Source organism: Emys orbicularis, chromosome 12 (genome assembly GCF_028017835.1).
Source record: "Emys orbicularis isolate rEmyOrb1 chromosome 12, rEmyOrb1.hap1, whole genome shotgun sequence".
Lineage (NCBI taxonomy): Eukaryota > Metazoa > Chordata > Testudines > Emydidae > Emys > Emys orbicularis.
The window spans coordinates 47,101,160-47,119,407 of NC_088694.1; the positions used below are offsets into that span (position 1 = coordinate 47,101,160).

Below are 18,248 nucleotides of genomic sequence, written 5' to 3' on the forward strand. Positions count from 1 at the left end.
GTTAAAATCCATGGTCACCAGCTAGTCAGGAAGGATCAAGTGGACAAATGGGGAGGGGACGTGCACTCAGTGTCAAAAATTTGATGTGTCCTAGGCCCCAGCTTAGCGCATTAACCACAACCTCAGCCTTCCCCTGTTGGGGTTAATTCCCTCCTGGCCCTGGCAGCTGCAGCAGCTGCTCTGGATTTCACAGCTCGGGTTGATCGCTCAGTACCTGAAACACGTTTTTTTGTAACTTCATTTTTATTCATTGCTGGCAATGGAGCAGTGAGCGAAAGGCAGCAGGCCGCGCGGCAGGGTGGGGCAGGAAAGGTGGGAAGGAGGAATCAGCGCCGGGGATTGATCTGCAATCAGTTCAGTGCAGCCTTCTCTGCGTTCCCTTCCCACTGGCCTCACCAGCGCTGGGAACAGGTGTGTTTGGAACGGGCGGTGGCAGCCCGATGAACTAACCCAGGGGATAGGCCCAGTGAGGACAGGGCAGGCTGCAGTTTTCACAGGCTTTAGCAGGTTAGATAACAATGAAGATCCCTCAATAAATGGTCATCGACCAGCTGACATGGGGGAGAGCTACAACCGCCGGGTCTGCCCCAGGGTTTGGCTTGTGTCCGTTACCCCCGGGGGGGGGGGGGAAACAGCTGTTTCCCTAGCAAAGAGGCAGCCTAAGGCTCTGTTTTGGGATTGCCAAGAGAGTGGATAGGAGCTGGTCTTGAACCTGGTTCCTAACTCCCCGAGGCCCAGTGCCTTGATGCTCATGGGCTGGGCACTGCCTGAGTGGAGCAATGGAGGGGGGGCTATCCTGGGGAGAGGGGGGCTCAGCCAATTTGCAAAGCAGGCCCTACATCTGGGCATCAGCAAAGAACAGAAATGACGCAGCTCCGGGCCCTGCAGCTATTCCCGGCTTGGCTCAGGGCTGCAGCCTCCTCATCGTCGCCCGTATCCAGGGGATGAAGGTGGAGACTTTAGTGTACACCCCAGGAGGGGTGGGTGGCCCCCAGGAGACGACGCCCTGCGCTGTTTTCCCGCACACCAGGGGGCCTCCAGAATCGCCCTGTGAAATAAAACAAGCCACAGATGGAGAACAGCTCAGTGAGTCATTCCCGCTGATGCACAGCTCAGTGACAGCCCCCTATGTCCACCCGGTCTTTGATTGGCTCCCCCAAGGCTCAGCTGGTATCAGTCCCCCCACCCCTACCCCTAGAGCTGGTCTCTGAATCCCCTAGGAGAAAACCAGATATTTTCCCATTCATTTGTACAGCACCAAGCACAGTGGGGCCAGATCGCTGTCCGCCATTCGTAGGCCGGACTGCAACACCAACAGCCTCATTAGTAATAACGATTTATCAAAGATGTTTGAAGACAGGAGGAGAATCACCGTCCAAGAGTCTTTGCCCGTCTTTGGATCCCCCACACACATCATGGTGGACGATTTATAGTCGCTGTATGGCCCATTAGGCTTCCTCGGACATGCGGCATCCGGCATCACCACCACGTCCACCTCCTGGAGAGTGGCGGGGGATGATTCACTCTCTGTGCTAGTGCCGCCCCAGCCGGCGACACTGCACACGGTCCCTGGCTTTACTCTCTTGCTGGCGCGGGGCAGGGCGATGGTATCCACCCATCTGTTCAGCTTCGCTCTCTTCGCCAGCTGAGACACAAGAACGATGAAGATCAATGTGAGGGTGGTACTCAAGGACACAGAGACACACCGCAATAGCCAGAAACACTCAAACCCATGCCTGAGAGGTCACTGGGGATCGGAGGATGGGATGGGGCAGTACCTGCAGCTCTCTGAGGTAACTGGGGGCGGGGTGATGGAATGGGGGGGCACGTGCAGCTGTGAGAGGTAACTGGGGGCAGGTGATGGGATGGGGGGACTTACCTGCAGCAGCATGATGTCATTGTTCAGGGTTGTCTCGTTGTACTGCCGGTGGGGGATCCGGTGGCGCACGGAGAATTTTTGTTGGCTCCGTTCCTGTTCACTAATGTTATGGGCTCCCAGCTGGACAGTGATTTCGCTGTGAAAGCCAAGAGCAATACATGGGGCGTTAGGGGCAGGAGCGTACGTGAGGAGGGGGAGGGGCACATGTGGGTCTGACTCATGAGCAGTGCTATGGGGAGGACAGGGCTCTTCTGGGCCGGGAAATAGCACAGGGGACTTTTCCCCTCTAGGAGGCAATGGCTGCAGCACACAGACCCTGCCCAGTGGTGTTGGGGTCCCAGCCTGTGTCTCTACCAGCCCCTTGTGTTGTTCCTCTGAGCTCCTTCACATCCTGCAGTCCTCCTGTCCCCTGGGTCTCAGCTCCTCCCCACCCCTGGCTAGATCCAGACAGGGGTCTATGCAGGGCTGGTGCAACCTATTAGACGACGTAGGGGGTCCCCTAGCGCGCTAGCATTTGGGAGGCGGCATTTTCTTCAGCGGCGACCGCGGCGGCCGGATCTTCAGCCGTCCCGCTCGTCAGCATTTAGGCGGAAGGAGCTGGGGCAGGGGGACGTGGGGAGGGCTGCCTGCTGCAAGTAAGGGGGGACGGGACGCAGGGGAACTCCCCGCTCCAGCTCACCTCTGATCCGCCTCCTCCCCTGAGCACGCCGCCCCACTCTGCTTCTCTCCCTCCCAGGCTTGCGGCGCCAAACAGCTGATTGGCGCCGCAAGCCTGGGAGGCGGGAGAAGTGGAGCAGCGACGGCGTGCTCGGGGAGGAGGTGGAGCAGAGGTGAGCTGGGGTCGGGAGCTGTCGTGGGGGGGCGCCTCAGGGAGGAGGGGGGGTGGGGAGCTGCCGCAGGGGGGCGCCTCAGGGTGGGGGGGCGGGGAGCTGCCGCAGGGCTCAGGGAGGGGGAAGGGCGCAAGGTGGACGTTTCGCCTAGGGCGCGAAACATCCTTGCACCGGCCCTGGGTCTATGCCAGCTCCTCCCAGCCCAGAGCCCTGCAGAGCTGTCCTGGGGCTGTGACTTTCTCCCTGCCCCAATCAGGACAATGTGCCAGACCCCAGCTAGTGTCAATGGGTCAATGGCTGTAGCTCCATTGATTTACCCAGCGTTGGCTCTGGACCATGGTTTGCAGAGACCCCTAGAGACACACCGACACCCCCTGACCAGATCATATCCCTGGGTTCTGCTCTCCCAGCCTGTCCTACTAACTCCTCCTTCTCTGGAGCCTATGATGGCACCAGAGCTCCCGGCTCCCCCATCACTCACTAACGCCCGACCTGCCCGGCATCCCCAGCACAGAGGCGCTTACTCTCCATTGCAGTGAGCGGCCGTCAGCACGAAGTTCTTTGCCACCAGGAACCCTCCGCAGATATAGGTGTCCCCTTTGCGTTGTATTTCCAGATAGGCCATGTAGGGTCTGGAGTGGGGCTTGGCTTCCCGGCCCCCGATGATCTCACCTGGGGAGAGACCAGATTCATAGAAAGAGCCCCATCATCTCCCTGGGCCGGGCTGGGACTGAGCTCCCCATCCCTAAGGGGAGTCTCTACAACCTCATCCCACCCCCTCTGATGCTCTCTGTGGGGGATCCCTGTGCCTGGAACTCTGCCCCCTCCTCAGTTCTCCCCCAGATTGGACACCCCATGGGGCCGGAGGGTAAATCTAAAGCTCCCACCTCGCTGTGTGGAGAATCGGTGCCAAACGCACCAGGAGTGGGTCAGTAATTGCACTGCCTTGAGTTAACAGCTTTGGGGGCCGAAGTCACCCCAGATTAAGCCAGGGAGCCCCTGGAAGGGCACAGACAGGTCCCTTGTGGATGCTTCTTCTCCATCAGCCCACAGTCACCAGCCAGGGCTGCTCCCAGACTGACCCACCAAACTTTTTACGAATGTCATTTTTTCTCAGAAAGCCTCGTCTCAAACCTGTCTGAATTATTCTGATTCTTTCCCCCCAAGTGTTAGGTAATATTTAGGCGAAATTTTAAAAATACCACTTTGTTTTTTTTTTCTCATGGAAAATAAAAAACGTCTCTGATCACCTCTGAAGAAGTTTCCACTGGGGTGGGTGGGTGTGTTGGAAAATCTCACCTTTAACAAATTGCTGTTTTTTGCATGAGGGTGGCAGATAGACCGAGAACCAAGCCCCTTTTATGCCAGGGGCTGCGCAGAAACTAACCGAGATCAGGGGCTCCCTTGCTCCAGACCTTTCACTGACTCAGGCAGCGTCCAGACACAGGCTGAATTATTCTTCACATTGTACAGATAGGGAAACTGAGGTCCAGGGAGATTGTTTGTAAACCCGCCTAAGGGATTTCAGTGACCATCCTCAATCCATACAAATCCCTGTCCACAGAGATCCTGGGCAGATCTGGGAATGGTCCCAGATTTCTTGGGTCCCAGCCCAGTGGCCTAGCCCCATGGCCGACCTCCCTGTCTGGGACAGGGATTGGCAGTGGGGTCCCAAAGGAGCCTGTGGGGGCTTGGCCACCCAACCCCTTGGGCTGCTGTGAGAGCCCCAGCCGCACTCAGGAGAGGATGCAGGGTTCAATACAGGTGCTTGGCCCCAGCAGGAGCAAGGGGGAGACCCTAAACACTGCCCACAGCTCCCCATATGGGAGGATCACGCTCCCCATGGGCCCTGATCCCACCCCAAAGTCACCAGCCTGAGACCCAGTGGGAATGAGAAAGGCCACGGGAAGCAGGACAAGGATCAAGAGCTGCATTGTCAGAGATATCCAGGGATGGGCACGGAGCCTCTGCCTGAGCCCCGGGGGTTATATGGACCAGGCCTGGGGAGGGGAGGGCAGGGCCTGGCAACCACCTGACATGTACCCTGCTGCCCGGAAACTCCCACCCCAGATGGCCCAGGGGTGGAGACTCCAATTGGAGAAGCCTCCAGCCACAGCTGTGCCCACGTCAGGGTGGGGGGGTTCCTCCCTGCTCTGGTGCCCACCCAGACTGGCTGCAGATGTGGTTAACCCTCCCCCCTCCCTACTACAGGTGTAAGAAACACCCCTGGGCTTCTCTGCACCTAGATACCCAGACCCATAGATTTCAAGGCCTGGAGGGACCATTATGACCTTCTAACCTGACCCCCTGGTGGACACCCCAGAGCCAGAACCCACCCAGCAACTCCTGTCTCCACATGGCCCTGGGTCAGTTGTTCCCATGGCTCCATGTTTAATGATTGAATATTAGTCTCAGCCAGACCTTTTCTTACTCCAGTTCCTGGCCATTGGGTCTTGTCTTGTCTTGGCCACAGAGGCTGAAGAGACCCTGCTCTCAAAACCCCCGCCCCATGGAGTTTCCTTTAGATGGGCCAACTCCCCTCTTCGCCTCCAAAACCCTCAGAAGATCACTCTCCTTGAAGCTCTCCCCACCAGCTTGTTCTTGTAGCTCTTTTCAGTTTGCCAAAGTCCTGCTAAAGGTGTGGACATTAGAGCTGGACAAAATCTCCAGTCATGGTCCCACAAGGGACGAATCCAGAGGTGACCCCAACTCCTTGCTGCTACTGAATATTCCCTGGTTTATGCACCCAAGGACGGTATCTGCCTGCTTAGCTCCAGCATTCCATTGAAATCTCCTGTTTGGATGGGTTCCGCCATGCTCCCTTTCAGAGCCCCTGCTCTCCAGGACACAGCTCCCGTCCTCCAGCATGAATGACATCCCTTCTCCCTCGATGTTTGATCTTGCATTTGGCTGGATTCGTGTGCAGGTCTAATTGCACCCAACTCACCAGGTGACCCAGGTAGCTCTGTAGCTTGGAGACATCCCCATCCCACCTATCCTTGTGTTCTCTGCAAACTTTGCCAGCAACAATTTACATGAACTTCCAGTTCATTGCTATAGATACTGAATAACCTCAGGCCCAGAACAGATCTTTGCGGGGCCCACGAGCAACACCCCAGTGGATGCTGATTCCCCATTGAAGATCATATTTTGAGGAGAACCATTTTGGAGCCATGTTGAGTGTTTAGAGAGCTAATTTCTCAATATGAATATTGTGTGGTAGTTGGGCACACTCCCTAAGGGAATCCACGTATATATCACAACAGCACGGTCTCCTTAATAAACCAGACTTTTAAGGTTGCTCAGAAATGACATCATGGTCATTGAACATGATCTGTTCTCCATGAACTCATGTTGACTGGCATTAACTCTGTTTCCATCCATTAGTATCTGCCTATTGGTAGATCCAATCTCAGCTCTTCCATTATTTGGCTCTGGATCCCTCTCTTGGAATTGCTATGTCTGATGAATGAGGGGTGGGATCTGTCCATCCAGATATCAGTGTCACTGTCGAACTGAGGTGGGCAAACTATGGCCCAGGGGCCACATCTGGCCCTCCACACATTTAAATCCGGCCCTCGAGCTCCTGCCGGGAAGCGGGGTCTGGGGCTTGTCCCGCTCCGGTGCTCCAGTCGGGGAGTGGGATCAGGGTCTTGCCCCACTCTGAACGGCTCCCAGGAGCAGCATCCTGACCCCACTCCGGTCCTACGCATAGGGGCAGCGAAGGGGCTCCGCATGCTGCCCTCACCCCAAGCGCCGCCCCTACGGTTCCCATTGGCCAGGAACCACAGCCAATGGGAGCTGCAGGGGTGATGCCTGTGCACAGGGCAGCACGCAGAGCCACCTGGCCACGCCTCCGCATAGGAGCCGGAGGGGGACATGCCACTGTTTCTGGGAACTGCTTGAGGTAAGCACCACCCGGAACCTGCACCTCCAACCCCCTCCTGTGCCCCACCCCCCCTGCCCCATCCCTGATCCCCCTCCTGCCCTCCAAACCCCTCGGTCCCAGCCCGGAGCACCCTCCTGCACCCCCAACTCCTCATCCCCAGCCTAACCCCAGGGGACTGGGGTGTGGGGACTCCCACACCCCCAGCCGGAGCCCTCACACCCACCTGCACCCCAAACCACCAATTTCATGAGCATTCTTAGCCCATCATACAATTTCCATACCCAGATGTGGCCCTCGGGCCAAAAAATTTGTCCACCCCGATCGAAAATAATCCCAGAACCTCTCTGAATCCATTCAAAATCAATATACATGCATGAATACCCAACTCACTCCATTTAAATTCTTGCTAGATTCACTTCAGTTGATGCTGTTCATTCTAGATCTATCCATACCCACATAGCTACCTGTAGATCCCTTCTAGATTGGTGCACATCCCTGTACATCCATTCTAGACCCATCATTTCACCCTACCAGTGCTGGACCGACCTGCTGTCTGGACCCTGCTGGTAGCTACAGGTGCTTGGAACAGTGACAGCAGCACAGATATGTCCAAGAGGGGAAAGGCCCCAGATCTCATTCTGTACCCCTAGAACCAGCCAGTCCCCTGCTATGAGGTTGTATCATAGCTGGCACCCCCTATAGGGGAAAGACTCCAAGTCCATTCCCTACTCCCCCAAACCAGCCTGTCCCCCATCCCAGGGCTGCTATTAGTCTCACTAATGCTGCATAGAGAGGCAAAATCCCCTCCCTGATTTTACAGCCCAGGCTCTGGTCAGTTTTGTCCCAGAGGTGTGTGGGGAGCTCATGGCACTGCTTGTTCACTGTAAGCCCTCCTAGATCCTTTGTGAAGCATCAGTCCTCCAGGACAGAGTCCCGGACCTGGGGAGGTGTCCGCGTCCCTGGGACTGGGATGGAGAACACTGCATCCACTGGATTCTCACTGCTGGGGTGTGACTGGGCCCAGCTCACCAAGTGCCCCAGCTTGCTCCCTGCACCTGCCTTGGCTCAGTCAGCATTTACTGCTCTGCCTGGCACTGTGACACCCACAGATCTGATGGCAGCTTGAGCTGGGACCTGGGGTGACTCTCGTTCCTGGCGTCCAACCTGAGACATGGAGCATGTCCAGGATTGTCAGATGACCAGGGCTGCATTGTGCTGGGCGCTGTACAGTGTTTATTAGGTGTATTATGGTAGCACCTAGAAGACCCAGTCATGGCAAAGGATCCCATTGCCGCTGCACATGACTTGTTAGGTGTATCACAGTAGCACCTAAGTGGACTCCCAGCTATGGCCCAGGACCCCACTGTGCCAGGTGCTGTACAAACACAAAACACAGCAATGGCCCCTCTCCCCAGTTGCTCACAGTCTAGGTATAGAACAGGAGAAAACAAGTAACTACAGACAGGCAGATGGGGAAGATCCAGGGGAACAATGTGATGACACTAATAGGCATCGGCAGATGGTGCCGTGTCCCAGTCTGAGACGTCTCTTCCCAGAGCATCAGAGCCGCATCCGGTCTGTGGATCCCGGCTGCACTGGGCTAGGTTTGTGGTGCATTTTCTTTGCAAGGGAGCTGTTGCAAACAGCAATGGAGTTTACCCCCTGCCCAAATAGCCCTTGATTAGAGTCAGTCGGGCTGGGGGGACACACAGAGGATCTTTGGGATCAGGCCTTAACATCTGGGCTGAGATGCCTGATGCAGGGGACTGGTCTTCCTGCTCTTTGTGACCCCTCTGTCCACAGACAGGTGCGGAGTGGAAGAGGAATGACATACAAGGGAAACTAAAATACCGTGGTACCGATTTCTCTTGCAGTGGGCCTAAAGTGCACTCCTGTTGGCATGGAGGTGGTCCAGGTGTCAGTGGTGGGATACTGGAGTCAGAGAACTGACAACACACACAGTGATTTACTTTTTCACCTGTGATTTTCCTTGTCTTTCTAGCAGATCCAGCATGAATTACTCAAACCCAGGGGGTGAATTCCCCACTGGGCCCAAAACCCTGGTTACACCTGCTAGGTACAAGTTAGCTGGGAGTCCGAGGCTGGGGGCATTCATTCAATTCCCAGGAAGGCACCACTTCATTGTTTTGCAACTTCATTTTTATTCATTGCCGGGTAAGAAGCAGCGAGCGAAATGCACCAGGCCGCGCGGCAGGGCAGGGCAGGGCAGGGCAGGGGAGGTTAGAGGGAGGCACTCAGAGCTGTCATTTCAGCTAAAATCAGTTTGGTGCACAATTTCCTAATTTCCCTTCTCATGAACAAACGCCCGCTCTCCTTTGGCCCATGTATAAACCGGACAGTCTCTACGCAAAAGAATAAATGGACACAAATCTGACATCAGGAATCATAACATTCAAAAACCAGTGGGAGAACACTTCAACCTCTCTAGCCACTCAGTGACAGACTTGAAGGTGGCAATTTTGCAACAAAAAAATTTCAAAAACAGACTCCAAAGAGAGACTGCTGAACTTGAATTAATATGCAAATTAGATACAATTAACTTAGGTCTAAACAGATACTGGGAATGGTTGGGTCATTACACTAATTGAATTTATTTCCCCATGTTAAGTATCCTCACACTTTCTATGGGTCATCTCGATTATCACTTCAAAGGTTTTTTTTCTCCTGCTGCTGATAGCTCATCTCAATTGATTGGCCTCTTACAGTTGGTATGGCTACTTCCACCTTTTCATGTTCTCTGTATGTATAAATATCTTCTTTCTGTGTGTTCCATTCTATGCATCCGATGAAGTAGGCTGTAGCCCATGAAAGCTTATGCTCAAATAAATTTGTTAGTCTCTAAGGTGCCACAAGTACTCCTGTTCTTTTTGTGGATACAGACTAATACAGCTGCTACTCTGAAATTTAGCTAAGCAGAGCACTAACAGCAGTGAAAAGACAAGTACCACCAAAACGGAAATCCAAAAAGCAACTAACAATCAAAGATTAGAGCATAGACATCCTAAGCTTGGCTACCATGGAAAGAGCTACAGACTTTTACAGAGAGTCCCAAAAAAAGTTGCTAGAGATATGAGATGATCTCCTGGAAGTATATGATGGTCCTATCGAATGCATGGGCCCACCTTAACCCCCGCTTTTCCTTACCCACTTCCACTCCCTGTATCTATCCCTCTCATTTGAATTTTGCTTCTAGCCTTTATCTTACTTTAATATATTTTTTTAACTAGCTGGATTTTTATAAAGCATATTTTGTTTGTAAATTGTGGAATACAATAAGGGATTGAAATTCTAACCATTCATACTACAGATAACTAAATATTTCAAGCCTAGCTAAGGTGAGGTAGCAAATACTTAATATCTTATGAGGTGTTTATGCATTATGAGAAGTTTATGTATATTTTGCTGTTTGTTTTCTCACTCTCTCTATGTATCTTTTAAAAATTAATAAAAAGTTATTAGAAAAACAAATTACTTTGGGGGTTTTCAACGAAAAGTCGAAATTTCCCCGGGAAAAACTTTTCAGACCAACTCTGAACACGTCTCAGCCCAGGTGGATGAAGTCAAAGCTAGACAATCGGTGTAAAGACATCAGGGTGGAGGGGACAGGAAGGGGGGAAGAGCTGGTGAAGCTGAAGGACAATGTAGGTAGAAGAACAAAAGGGGATAAACTGGGCAGGGATAGATGGAGGTGGAAGTGAGAAGGTCTCTAACTATCAGGGGGATGTAGGAATTAGGAATTGCCAGACTGCATGGTTTGTTTTAACCCTGTGCAAATGCACGTCTTGAGGCACTTGTATTGGTTGAAGGCTGGTTCTCTGAGGTTAACGAGTCCCTGGGAAGTTTCCGACGCTTTGGCCAGGTTTAAATCAATATCAGGGCAGCCACAGGCAGAGCTGAACCAGTTGAACCACAGATGAGGTTTAAAATCAGGATAATTAAAGCAATTCAAGTTTGTGTGCAGCTCACATCTGAATGTTTTAACAGACGACTCATGGCTGTTAGTTTGATGTCCATAGGAACGAGGCTGTATTGACAGTCTGGTGCTGTTATTTGCATATGGTGCCACCAACCCAGATGAGAGCCCCGTTGTGCCGGGTGCTGCACAGACCCTCAGGGAAAGTCAGTCCCTTCCCTAAAGAGCTTCAATTTAAAATGACACCACAGACAAAGGAGCTAGAAACCTGGAGTCCGGGCTGCCACCCCCCAGCTCCACTCTAATCACTCGACCCCACTCCCAAGCAGGGGATAGAACCCAGGAGTCTTGGCTCCTAGCTCCTAGTTAAGATCCTCCTCTGTCTCTCTCCTGCTCGCAAGCTCTCTATGTATCTCTCGGGGGCTTTATCTCAACACCAGCTCCACCACCCAACTCCTTCACCCCCACCTCCAAACTCTTCCCTAGCTGGGTCCTGGGAGCCAGAAATCACCCTGGGAGACGCATCTTACTCTGGGGAGGATCCAGAATTTGCAAACAGCCCAGAGAGCTCCCGGCTCCACTCCCCAGGATCCCTGACCCCCCCACACTCACCAGCCCCAGCACCGGGGGGCAGGAGAAAGGCCACGGGCAGCAGGATCAGAATCAGCATCGTCACCATCTGGGGAAAGTGACAGTGCTCGTGCCTCAGTACTGGAGGATTTATAGAGTCAGCAGGAAACCGCAGATCATGTTCGCTTTCCCCTCGTGAGAGCTGGGACCATGCAGGTGCCCTCAGAAACCTCAGCATTACTCCACTGACACATGGGGGGCACGAGGGAGGGAGCTGGTGGCTGGAAAACAACCTCTCTCTGGAGGAAGGAGCTCAGGGGAAAGTCCCTCAGGGATGGAATATCTCTCCCCTGCCTCCCAGAGCAACTGGAAGCAGGGCCCCATGGGGCCTGCCTGGAGCCCAGCACACTGGCACCGGGCTCATCTGGAGCTTGCCCGTCTCCTCTGCTCCAGCAGCTAATCTGATGGGGAGTGCGGCTGACGCTGAGTCACCCGCTGGCTTGGCTCAGCTCCCTGCTTCCTCTCCAGTGTGCGTCTCAGAGCAGTAAGAAGGGGATGGGGGCTCTCCTGTGACTTCCTGTAGCACAGCCACAGAGCCCACAACAGGAATTCTCCCAGAAGATGGGGAGCACGTAGACCACATTGGAGGTGGGGGAGCACTGATACCATGGTGATGGGTGATGGGGAAGGCCCTAAACAGACGGTGCTGGAGCCGTGTTCCTCTGGGCCTGCCCCATGGCTGGCATGGTTGAGTAAAGAGCAAACGTGCCCACTCAACAGGGGTGACCACTTGGAAATGTGACCCTGGCTGTCCAGACATTTGAACATCTCACACGCCCACAATTCAGGGCCCCAGAAAGTGGCTTAAAATTGCACTGAGGCCCTGGCCCCATTTCTCCATCAAGCTCCGAACTCTCCTGAAATGCCTTGGTGTATTTTGTAAAGCCCCAGCATCAGGAGTCATGGGATCACCTGCAAATTTTAGCTTCTCTTGTGGTAAATTGGATGTTTTGAGCCCACAGAGCTGTGGAGAAGAGTTTGAAGCCATGACCCATAAATGTATAAAATCACCTGGTCTTCTCCTCATCCGTGTCACTCCCTCAGGGTGCCCTAATACGACTGAGACAGCACCCACAGAGCATGAGAACCCCGAATTCATTCCCAGATGACGTCTTCCCATCCCCCACAAGAAGCATCTTCATGGCCTGTCTGAGGTGGGGGCAGCCCTTCTGCCTGGGCCCAGAGGGGTTGCAGCCCCAGCTGGGTGGGGACAGGAAACCTTAGGGTCAGATTCCCAGTGCGTAGGTGGGTGCTAGGGTGTCCTGGGCCATGTACACCCAGCCACATGGCAGGGAGAAAGGATGGGTCCCCAACATCTGCGGACGCTCAGCATCTTGGGCTCTGCACAGCTGGGGCTGTGTCCAGTCTGGTCCATCCTATGGGATCAATTGACTCGGTCTCTGAAACTGGCTGTAGTGGGGGGGGGTTTGTGGTGTTGATGAACCCCCAGTGTCCATGGCCTGGACGGTAAAACCCTGCCATCTGTAGCAGGCTATCATCCCACAGGCCTGACTTTCAAGCTGAAATGAGCAGGAATTTCTCCCCGTCCCCCTGGCAGTGAAAGGTGCATTCCCATGCATGGCCGTGTCACGAATGGAAACAGTTCTCAGAGTCAGACATTGGGGAACACAAATGGAGCTCTCTGAGGGTCTCAGTCCTGGACTGGGATGGTGGGTCTACAGGTCGGGATTGATGGTCCCCAGCAGAGATGACCCATGCCTGCCCATTCTGGGGGCACAGAATGAGGGCAGCCCGTTTCAGCAGTGCTATCCAGCATGCTCAGTCCATGTTAGCATGGTCAGTATAAGCTAAGTAGCTAATCTGGAGGGGGCATTTGTGGTCACATACCACCCACCCCCCACCGCACCGCCTCTGGCCTGCATCAGCAAGAATATTAAATGTCTATATCTTTTTCTGCAAAATTGTTATTTCTCCACTCCCCACGAGCTAAGTAATTTCCTTCTTCTCCTGGCTCTTAGAAAACTTTCAAGACCAGCTTTGTTTTCTCGGTGTAATGTTTCATAACTCCCTGGACCCTAGCTAGCTGGTCGCCAGGAGGGGAACAAAGCAGAGGGGATGTCATCTCAGAAGATATTTCATAGAGTAGAATCATAGAAATATCATCTGGAAGGGACCTCGAGCGGTCACCTGGTCCATCCCCCTCTTGTGAGGCAGGACCATGTCAACTTAAACCATCCCTGACAGGTTTTTGTCTAATCTGGCCTTAAAAACCTTCAGTGACGGGGATTCCACAACCTCTCTTGGGATCCTATTCCAGAGATTAACTCCATTTAGGGTTAGAAAGTTTTTCCTATGACTAATCACAATCTCCCTTGCTGCAGATGAAGCCCATTACTTGTTTTCCTACCGTCAGCGGACATGGAGGACAATTGACCCCCATACTTTTTAGAACAGCTCTTAATATATTGGAAGAGTGTTCTCAGGTTCCCCCTTAGCCTCCACTTCTCTAGACTAAACATATCCTGTTTTTTTCACCTTTCCTCCTAGGTCAGGTTTTCTAAACCTTTAACTATTTTTGTGGCTGTCCTCCGGACCCTCTCCAGTTTTTCTACATCTCTCCTAAAGTGTGGCACCCAGAACTGGACACAGTAGAATCATAGAATAATGGAATATTAGCGGTGGAAGAGACCTCAGGAGGTCATCTAGTCCAACCCTCTGCTCAAAGAAGGATCAGCACCAACTAAATCATCCCAGCCAGGGTTTTGTCAAGCGGGACCTTAAAAACCTCTAAGGAAGGAGATTCCACCACCTCCCTAGGTAACCCATTCCAGTGCTTCACCACCCTCCTAGTGAAATAGTTTTTCCTAATATCCAACCTATACTTCCCCCACTTCAACTTGAAATTCTTTCTTTTTGTTCTGTCGTCTGCTACCACTGAGAACAGCCTAGCTCCATCCTCTTTGGAACCCCCTTCAGGTAGTTGAAAGCCGCTATCAAATCCCCCCTCACTCTTCTCTTCTGCAGACTAAACAAGCCCAGTTCCCCCAGTCTCCCCTCATAAGTGCCCCAGCACCCTAATCATTTTTGTACCCTCCGCTGGATTCTCTCCAATTTGTCCACATCCTTTCTGTAGTGTGCAGCACAAAACTGGACACAATATTCCAGACGTGGCCTCACCAATGCCAAATAGAGGGGAATAATCACTTCCATCGATCTTCTGGCAATGCTCCTACTAATGCAGTCCAATATGCCATTAGCCTTCTTGGCAACAAGGGCACACTGTTGACTCATATCCAGCTTTTCATCCACAATAATCCCCAGGTCTTTTTCTGCAGAACTGCCGCTTAGTCAGATGGTCCCCAGCCTGTAACGGTGAATGGGATTCTTCTATCCTATGTGCAGGGCTCTGCACTTGTCCTTGTTGAACCTCATCAGGTTTCTTTTGGCCCAATCCTCCAATTAGTCTAGGTCACTCTGGACCTTATCCCTACCCTCCAGCATATCTACCTCTCCCCCAAGCTTAGTGTCATCCGGGAACTTGCAGAGGGTGCAATCCATGCCATCCTCCAGATCATTAATGAAGATGTTGAACAAAACCAGCCCCAGGACCAACACCTGGGGCACTCCACTTGATGCCGGCTGCCAACTAGACATTGAGCCATTGATCACTACCTGTTGAGCCCGACAATCTAGCCTAAATGATTATTTAATAATTTGATCCAGTACCTTTCCAGGTATCAAAGTTAGGCTGACTGGTCTACAATTCCCTGCATTCTCTTTGTTCCTCTTTTGAAAGATAAGTACTATATTTTCCCTTCTCCAGTCCTCTGGGACCTCTCACCTGTCTCTTGGTAGGTCCCTTGCAAAGTGAAACTCATTTTGTGCCCTAGCCTTTCCAATTTTATTCCTACATGCTAGTTCTAGTGTTTGGACTCCCCCTTAGTAATTTTTCAATTTTCCCCTTTATGGATTTTCACGACATTAAAAAATTTCTGTTGGAGCCTGTCATAACTATAAAGGGAAGGGTAACAGCTCTCCTGTGTACAGTACTATAAAATCCCTCCTGGCCAGAGACTCCATTTGTACCCTAAAGTTCAAAGTGGGGAAGCAGCATTGACATGGTGGCAGAGCGGTGGGAATCATTTTAAACCCAAAAGCCAGTAAGATTTTTTTTTCCTTCTAGCTGCTTGGAAAGCAGAGCTGAAGGTAGATGCATATCTTATCTCTCCTTGCCTGAAGGCAGAGGTGTTAAGTTTTTTTAACAAGGGCCTTTGTTAAGAGAAGGGTTCAATCAATGAGCAAACAACTGGTAAAAGGAATTTACAAGCTGAATTGTTTTTTTTTCTTTCTACCTCCTCGGGAGTAGCTAGTTAGAAAGTCTCTGTTAACTCAGCAGCAGCCTGAGCTGAGTGCATCCCAGTTTCAGTCAACTGCAGAGGGGTGTGACCCAGCACAAGAAAACAGGAAAATGACTACCAAAGAAGTAGCTAACAAAATAGAACTGGCCAGACTAGAAGCAGAAGAAAATGAAAAAAAACATCAGAGACTGCTTCAATTAAAAAAACTTGAGAAAGAGCAGAGTGAAAGAGAAGAGAAAGCCAAAGAGGAGGCCCACAAGAGAGTTATGGAGCGGAGAGAAAAAGAAATGGAGCATGAACTGGAATTAGCAAGGGTTAGGCCGGATACACCAGCCAATCCTAGCAACCCCTCTCCAGGTACCACTTCCCATCCCAGAAAATTCCCCACCTACAAGGCAGGTGATGATACTGAGTCCTTCTTAGAAAATTTTGAAAGGGCCTGCCTTGGATACAGCATCACTACAGACCAGTACATGGTAGAGCTGAGGCCGCAGCTCAGTGGACCCTTAACAGAGGTGGCGGCTGAAATGCCTAAGGAACACATGAACAGTTATGAACTTTTTAAAAACAAGGCCAGATTCAGAATGGGGCTAACACCCGAGCATGCCCGTCGGCGGTTCAGAGCCCTAAGATGGAAACCAGACGTGTCATTTACCCGACATGCCTACCACATTGACAAAAATTGTGATGCCTGGGTATCAGGAGCAAATGTTAAATCTCTGGAAGATCTGGTTTCCCTAGTAAAAATGGAGCAGTTTTTAGAGGGTGTTCCTGAGGAAATAGAAAGGTACATCCTAGATGGGAAGCCCAAAACTGTAACCGAGGCGGGGGAGATTGGAGCCAAATGGGTGGAGGTGGCAGAAAAGAAAAAAACTAGTAGCAGTTGGAGCGAATATCAGAAGGGGCAAGCCGAAACAAAACCTTACCACCGGGGACAACCCAAGGCCCCACCCACATCCCAAGGGAAACCCCAGACGCCTTCTCACCCCACCCCACCAGTCTCCACCAACCAACATCGCCCCGGTGATACCTTAGCAGGGCGATGTTTTAAATGTAATGAACTGGGGCATATAAAGGCTCACTGCCCCAAGAACCCCAACTGATTACAGTTCATTACACCACAATCACACCAAAGATCCACAGACCCAGATGCCTCTCTCATACCCTCGGAGCGAAGGGAAACCTTGAGAGTGGGCGGAAAGAAGGTTATTGCTTGGAGGGACACTGGGGCACAAGTGTCAACTATCCACCAATCCCTAGTGGACCCCAAACTCATCAACCCGGAGGCTCCAGTGACAATTCAACCCTTCATGTCACAGTCTGTAACCTTGCCTACAGCCAAGTTACATGTCCAGTACAAGGGCTGGTCAGGAATGTGGACTTTTGCAGTCTATGACAATTATCCCATTCCCATGCTGCTGGGGGAAGACTTGGCCAACCATGTGAAGCTAGCCAAGAGGGTGGGAATAGTCACCCGCAGCCAGGCTAAGCAAGCTTTCACCCCCATCCCTGTTCCTGAGCCGTCCACCAGGGCCCCGTCTGTGTTACCAGAGACCCAAACAACGGTGGTGGAACCGGATCCCCTGCCAACGACTGCAACAGCCGTAGTGGATCCAATCCCAGAGACCCAGCCAAAGCCAGTCCCAGAACCGGAACTGGCAACGCAACCAGCACCAGAACCATTGCCAGCACTGAGTCCAGCGCTTGCAAACCCGTCTACAACTCCAATGCCAGAGGGCACCAGCGAGCTTGAACTGGCGGAAGCAGCAGATAACCCTACCCAAGAGGCTCAGCCAGAGCCTGAAATACCACATAGTGCACCAGCGGACAGCGGTTCACAGTCAATGGAAACAGCCCCAGCACCTGCATCGCTTCCAGAGGGACCAAGCCCCAGTTCACAGTCCAAGGAGGAACTGATGTCTCCAGCATCAAGGGAACAGTTCCAGGCCGAGCAGGAAGCAGATGACAGCCTTCAGAAAGCTGGGGGGGGGGGCGGCACGGAGCACCCCACTGCCTCTCAGCTCTTCTAACCGATCCCAGTTTGTTGTAGAACAAGGACTTTTATACAAGGAGACTCTTTCTGGTGGGCACCAGGAAGACTGGCATCCTCAAAGACAGTTGGTAGTTCCCACTAAGTATTGGGTAAAGCTCTTGAGCTTAGCCCATGATCATCCCAGTGGCCATTCTGGGGTGAACAGAACCAAAGACCGGTTGGGGAAGTCCTTCCACTGGGAGGGAATGGGCAAGGATGTTGCTAATTATGTCCGGTCTTGTGAGGTGTGCCAACGAGTGGGAAAGCCCCAAGACCAGGTTAAAGCCCCTCTCCAGCCACTACCCATAATTGAGGTCCCATTTCAGCGAGTAGCTGTGGATATTCTGGGTCCTTTCCCAAAGAAGACACCCAGAGGAAAGCAGTACGTACTGACTTTCATGGATTTTGCTACCCGATGGCCGGAAGCTGTACCCTTAAGCAACACCAGGGCTAAAAGTGTGTGCCAGGCATTAGCAGACATTTTTGCCAGGGTAGGGTGGCCCTCCGACATCCTTACAGATTCGGGAACTAATTTCCTGGCAGGGACCATGAAAAACCTGTGGGAAGCTCATGGGGTGAATCACTTGGTTGCCACCCCTTATCACCATCAAACCAATGGCCTGGTGGAGAGGTTTAATGGAACTTTGGGGGCCATGATACGTAAATTCATAAATGAACACTCCAATGATTGGGACCTAGTGTTGCAGCAGTTGCTTTTTGCCTACAGGGCTGTAC

General features: G+C 52.3%; 1 protein-coding gene across 1 annotated transcript; it reads right to left on the minus strand.

Annotated features, from left to right (window-relative positions):
- Positions 1 to 237: 237 nt before the first annotated feature.
- On the minus strand, positions 238 to 11,454 carry LOC135886511 (mast cell protease 1A-like). Its single transcript, XM_065414245.1, has 5 exons — positions 11,145 to 11,454; positions 3,234 to 3,381; positions 1,880 to 2,015; positions 1,373 to 1,645; positions 238 to 1,048 (listed from the first exon to the last, which is right to left on the minus strand). The coding sequence occupies exons 1-5, from the start codon at positions 11,338 to 11,340 to the stop codon at positions 905 to 907; spliced, it is 897 nt and encodes a 298-aa protein (XP_065270317.1). The 5' UTR covers positions 11,341 to 11,454; the 3' UTR covers positions 238 to 904.
- Between the last annotated feature and the right edge of the window lie 6,794 nt (positions 11,455 to 18,248).